This window comes from Pantherophis guttatus, chromosome 1 (assembly GCF_059756535.1).
Source record: "Pantherophis guttatus breed Tessera chromosome 1, ASM5975653v1, whole genome shotgun sequence".
Taxonomy (NCBI): Eukaryota; Metazoa; Chordata; class Lepidosauria; order Squamata; family Colubridae; genus Pantherophis; species Pantherophis guttatus.
In genome coordinates this window covers 99,917,554-99,924,234 of record NC_142063.1, presented here as the reverse complement: position 1 = coordinate 99,924,234, position 6,681 = coordinate 99,917,554, and the positions used below count along the sequence as shown (strand labels likewise).

General features: G+C 37.3%; 1 protein-coding gene across 1 annotated transcript in view; it reads left to right on the top strand.

Annotated features, from left to right (window-relative positions):
- Positions 1 to 390: 390 nt before the first annotated feature.
- TUB (TUB bipartite transcription factor) overlaps positions 391 to 6,681 on the top strand; it is a 136,248-nt gene continuing 129,957 nt past the window's right edge. The window contains exon 1 of the mRNA XM_034417006.3: positions 391 to 626. Within this exon, the coding sequence (XP_034272897.1) occupies positions 571 to 626 (56 nt within the window). The 5' untranslated portion in view covers positions 391 to 570. The remainder of the gene's footprint in view (positions 627 to 6,681) is intronic.

The window sequence follows — 6,681 nt, the reverse complement described above, 5'->3', positions numbered from 1 at the left end:
CCAGGATCACAAATCCATCTGCAGGTAGGTAATGTTTGAAAGATTGAGGGTTTGTGTGATTGGCCAAAGAAAAGTGATGTAAATGAGATGGAGCTGTATCTGTGGTAACAAGGATAAATAACAAAAGCAGCTTCGAGCAGGAGATGCATCCCTCAAATCAATTGCTACAATCTACACAATGGCTTGAAAGCATCTCAACATAAAACTGTAGTCTGCCACCGGCCTGAGCTCTGCCCCAGAAAAAAAACTGCAGTCATATTCCTGGTGCTGGCACAGCATGTGTGAATTAGAGCTGAGAGAGAATCCCCTGCTCTGGAAAAGACAGTGGTACATTCCTCCGATTATGAACCTCCACTAAATTGGTTGCTGTGCGTTTAATTCTAGTCCCATCTTTCAGAGCTTTCAGGTCCTGTGCAGCATCTTTCCAATTAGCCCAGGTTTTCAGAGACAGGTGCCTCTCCGCTTCCAAATAATTAGAACCACCAGACACAACAGCTCATTCAGCTATTTGTCTCATTTGACAACCGGGAAGACTGCCCAGGAGTACAAGCAAGTGCTGAGCTACGGAGGATGGATGGTGTCGGTGGCAACAGGACTATGTCTTACAGCCGATGGAGTTACGACAGGTACTGTGCATCACAATCTTTATGTTCCCTCCCACCTCCTTCTTCCACCACCGGGGAAAGGTACACACTCAAGGTTTGTCATTGATTGTTGGTCATTTCTTAGCAAAGCCTCTAGTCTTCTGCAGCTGTCCTACTGAAGCAGTTCTGGGTTTAGAAATGGAAGGCTAGCACTTTCCCTTCCTTCCTTCCTTCCTTCCTTCCTTCCTTCCTTCCTTCCTTCCTTCCTTCCTTCCTTCCTTCCTTCGCTTTGGACATTAAGAGGAACTGGCAACACCAGATTCCCCGTTTTTTCAACTTGTAGTTCCAAGGGAAAGTCACCCTCTTCAGCCAGGTCCACCAGAGAGTGGAAAGTTCCTAGAGATGTGCTTATTTTTCTTCTTCACGCAGAAGTGGCTTCCCCAGAACTAAGTGTAAAGAAACGCTGCATGCTTAATTGCGAAAAGTGCTATAAAATTTAATTAGAAATTCATCTGTAGGCAAACTCAAAGGGGACAGGTTGGTGAAATTATCTTCATGATCCTTTTGCAAAGTCTCCTTGAAGCATTAAGGTGACCTCCCCCTCAAAAGCTAACCATATTGCTTTTTGGAGACTGTTAATCATCTTGCAACAAGCTATCGTTTTTTCCCCCCATTGGTTTCCTTCCTACTGCATTATTCCAGTGACATTTTTTCTGTTATAGATAGTAATGTGGGTGCAAGTTGAACCATACAAATAATTGAACTGCAAGATCTTGACAAGCTGTATGAAGTGTCAGACTCCTTTTAAAAAATGTAATTGCGTATGTGTATTAGGTTGATATGCCTACACGTTATCCCTAAAGAATAAATAATTGATGGACCATAAAAGGTAAAATCTGAACACGTAAGCACTAATTGCTGTGTGTCTGGATTGAAGAATGTGGATTTGGTGGTCATACAAAACCTGGCAACAAACATTTTGTGCAATTAAAAAAAGTAAATGAAAATACATAGTAGCCGATGTTTCTTGTAGTCTTGTTCCATTATAACCTCTCTGAACTGATTCTTTTGGATAAACAGTTAGTTTATAATAGCAACACACAAACATGGTTTATTGTAGCAATACCCTTTATTTAACAATACTTTAAAGTTCACCATGTTTGTTTACTGTCACAACTGATACTGGCTGAAATATGAACAATATTCTTTCTCCTTCCATCACCCACCTTTGTTGTGAAGGTCAGGACTGCTTGATTTCAGCTCCCAGTTTGCAGATTCATTTCAGATTTTAGGATTAACTCCAACAATTTCCAGACAGATTGAGAATGATCCTAAATTAAGGTACCCTAAATTAATGTTGTGAGATTGAGGAATTGTAAAGAACTTTTTGTTGCTCATTAAAATTATTTCCCTACAATTATTATGATTGACCCCTACTAATAACAACTGGCCTCCCAAAAGTCTGGGATAGATGGCTGTAGCAATGGGAACTCAAATAACATGTTGCATTTTGAATAATAAGATCTTAGAGGTACATGTGTTAACGGAAGAGTAGCTGCATTAGCATTGAAGTACTATAAGGAATAAGCAGATTCCAAGCGTGTTAAAGCATCAGCAGATGTGGAAGATGTTAATGTTACTCAGGATACCTGTCTTCAAGGTCTCATGTTTATTTTCTCCTCTGTCTAGAAGACTATACAGATAGCTCAAATCTCAAGTGCACATGATGTAGTTTTTTATTATACTTACCACATATAGCTATATAGTTGTTTAGATGGTGTTTTTTTTCTAAATAGATGGGCTTGCTCTTACGTAGACTGAGAATTGTCCACTGCAATGATCTCATCTTACCCTTGGATATTTCTGTCAAAAACATTTTCAAGGTGTTCAGAAATAGGCATTTTGCTTCATAATGTTGCATAGATTTTGCAGATAAATACTTTTATATTTTCTATATATTTCATAACTGTTAAGTATTGATTGCAGAGAAACAAGGGTAGCATGTAAGCCATGTGTGGTCTACAAATACTCTTTTGTTGCCCGTAGAGTAATTTCACTTTTTCAATCTCTGTAGCCCCTCGAAACATTGCACCCACTTGGGTCCTACTTTGGCCCACTTTTGGAGTGTGGCCTTTGAAATGCCACTCAAACCTAGTGGAACCCTCCGATGACAGAAGTTGTACATCCCTGATTTATTGTCTGAAATGTAGACTGGCATCCATTGGCCATCTTTGATTTAGATATTAAATTGGACCACATGTTTTCTCTCTCTCTCCCTTCCCCCTCTTTCCCCTTTGCTTTTTAGACTTAATTCAAAAATTAGCACATTCACCAAGCCAAATGATGGTAGTGGTAGTTAGAAATACTCAACTAGCTAAATATTTGCACAATTTTAATGCTAGCCCAATGTCTTTTTTGCTGATTTAGTTACTGCTTCATATTGACTGCTATTCTTCACCTTTTTTTTTTCTATTGACTCTTTGATTCAGTGTTCAGTGCATATAGCAACCATCTACATTATATAACCATAAAATAAACAAAAAGCACCATGAGTATATTGGGGGAAAACCCACTATAAGGAATTTACTTTAACCCCTGAGTCTTATGTACATATCCTCACCTATAGTATCAGTCATGCTAAATAATCCTTATTTGTGCTGCAGATGCTATATGGCTGTAGAGAACAGTATTGCAATAATATGGACAACTAGTACTAGAATAATTGATGGGAATGAAAGGGGTGGTTTTGTTTTGTTTTTGCATTCTCAAAAGCATATGAAATGAACATATAGACTCAGTCCCATGTGTTGGAACAGCAGCTCCCTCTGGCTCCTTACAATACCATCTTTGCTGGCTACTGCTACTGATTGTTCCTGGAGCCCAGCAGAAAAAAATAAAAATAAAAATGCAGGGAATCCTTTGGAAGCAAAACTCAAGAGGAGTCCTTGTAGCCTTTCTTGGGAAGGATGACCTTGAGAACCAAATTTTAAACTCTGCTGAAGTTGGTTTAGTTCTCAGGCTGTCTGTGGGGCTGCAGCAGTCAAGATTTCTTACCTGTCTACTCCTGTTGTGTTTTTCGACCAGTGTTTCACAACTTCGGCAACTTGAAGATGTGTGGACTTCAGCCTCCCAAATTCTCCAACCAGTTTTGGGATTTTAGCTCCTGAAATTTCCCAACCAGGAATTTAGACAGTTGAAATTCACACATCTTCAAACTGCCCAGGCTGAGAAACACCGCTTTATCCCTGTTTGAAGGCCTCTAAATTAGAGCTGTGCATACATTAAAAAGAAGTTGGGAGAAATGCTTTGGCCTTCATAGAAGCACACAGCGCATCTCTATTATTAATTTAAACTAGTTCAGTTTTTTTTCCCCAGACTTCTGTATTAGTTGCTGCTGTTTAAGTCTTGGATTAATTTTAACCAATTTTAATTTAATTAATTAATTTTAACAAGTGGATTCTTAACGCAGCAACATCTTTTTTAAAAAAAAAATTAGGAGGAAACCTGAAAAATGTCTGGCTACCTCAACGAACAAATGTGAACAACAATATCATTAAGAATGGTTGTTATGAATGATGGTTAAGGCAGTTACATTAAGCTGAAGTGATACATGCTGTTTATTCCTCCTTTTTTTTTATAATACACCTTTCTGTATTGGTCAGTTCCAATTTCTATCAGAATAGTTATCAACTGAAAGGAAAAATTAAAAAGATATCCCAGCATTTGTAGTTACAATTTTCTACTGCATTTGGTTTCTTCTGAAATAATCAAGTTTTCAGTTGCAGAGTTGCATCTTCATTCAGTTAGATATTATTTTTATTTTATTATAACATATTAACAGGTAGCACTGCAATGCATTCTAACGTCTGGGAAAATTTTCTTATAATTGGAGACTGCATATTTTTACTAACATTTTAGAGGCGACAATTCTCCAAGTATTCATCCAAATTCTTTGTGACTGATGTATATGTGTCTACTTTGTAAAAGTGTGTACTTATGGCATTGGAAGTAGTTTTGAAAAGTGCATTTTCAAAATATTAGAAGTGCTGTTAAAAGCAACAGCATCTTTATTTTTATGGGCTGCTTTTTTTGACTCCATTAAGACTTGGCCTTCAGAGTCCAAAGACATGTTTTCATTGCTAGGAGTGCTTGAGAAAAGGTGAGGTGGTAATTATTGTCGGTTGATGACTATCACATCTGTTGCTATGGGTGCACAGAAAATGGAGGAGAGATTTTTTTTTAATTATCAGCTTGATTCAAATATGAAATGATCAACTGTGGAACAAGACCTACCTCTTACTTGGACTGTTGACTCAAGAGCATTTCACAGTTGCTACTTAAGGCTTCTGGGCATGTATCAATAACGTTCGTACTACTAATCAGAAACACTCAGCTCCTTGATAGTGGCAAACCATTAGCCATTTCTGCAAAACAGATATTAAGGATCATTATTTTTTTTAAAAAAAAATCTGCTGTACGTAAGAAGGAAACAATTTAAAAAGCTGCTGAAGTACTGTGCCATGGTTTTTTTTTCTTCTAAAAATGAAAACTAACACGGAAGGAAAACTAGTATGGACCTGGGAAGGTGAATGGGTAGAAATTCCAAAAGAAGGGTGGTTATGATATTAATTATAAGAGGAACTTAAAGTAATAGATAATGAAGAACTAAAAAGGGAGCATTTGACATTTTATTACAATCTTTGACCAGATTTGAATTACATAACCAGATAAGATTAATAGAATAAAACAAAGTTTAAAGGAAAATGAGGTAAATACAAAACTTTAGTGAAATTGAACTGTTCCTAGTAAAGTCCTGATGGATTTTGACAGTTTTTAAGCAAAATTTGATGATGTTATAAAAGAGTACATTTTTGTCATCAGCTAAAAGCTAACAGAAGTTAAAGGAGTCAGCATAACCTGAATACTGAGATAAAAACAATGCAATAAGATTGTAATAAAATTGACCATAAGGAAGTACAGAGGCTGCTGTTTTAATAGCTCCTGATTTATAAGCACAAAAGCATTTTTATATGAGATTTTTCTGGACTTTTGCTCCCCAAACTGCAGTTTGCAAAATATTACAGCATGCAAATATCAGACCACTTTGAAATTTTTGTATAGTAATTTGACATAGCGATCTGGCAGGCTTATGTATTGACTTGATTACCAAATAGACATCAGTAGGAATTAGGCCATTCTCAAATTGTTGTTCCATTTCAAACTCTCATTGTCTGATGTTCTTCCTGGGTGAGTCATACCCCATGATGATCAGGGTCTGAAGAGAGAAGCTGCAATAATGCAGATTCTCTTTCAAGCCCCTTTCCCTAATTATCCAGATGGTTTGCTATTTGATGTCAGATTCTATACAAAACTCCATGGCAAGATTGCATCTACTTTGTTACAGGGAGGTGATGAGGATTCTTGAATAATATTTGATGAAGAAGATATAGTTTAGTGTACATTTGCGGCATCTTAAAGCAGCAAGGAGGATCTGTATTTATCTTAGAACAATTTCTCCATCATTAGGAACATATATTTTGCTTTGCCCTTGGAATGAACCAGTATATGAAAAAGCAAAGGCAACTCTTATACTTGATTTGTTGTTCATAGGTTATTCAGTGAGCAACTGGTAGAACACACACTATTCCCACCCATTGGTTCTTATTCTACCTTTGGGCCCTGTGAAAAGTAAATTCACACCCTCTTCCTTGTGATGATCCTTCAAGTATTGAAAGATTGCTATCCTGTCTCCCCTTAACCTTCTCTTCTTTAAACATTTAACCAATCCCACTAACCATTCTTCATAGAATTTTGCTTCCACACCCGTCATCATCTGTTGCAATCTTCTTTGCACTCTTTTCTAATCCTCAGCATATTTCATTTATTGTAAAGACCAAAACTGGATACCATATTGCAGCTGCAGTCTGAGCAGTGCAGCAAAGAAGCAAACTATAACTTCTGCTGATCTAGCCTAATATTGCATTGATTCTCTTCTCCAGTTCTTTGTTTTCTATTCTGCTGTCTCCAGACACGCCACATCCACTATCCAGACTTTTTTGTCTTTCTTATCAACAAGTTAAGTTATGGCAGGTGCCTG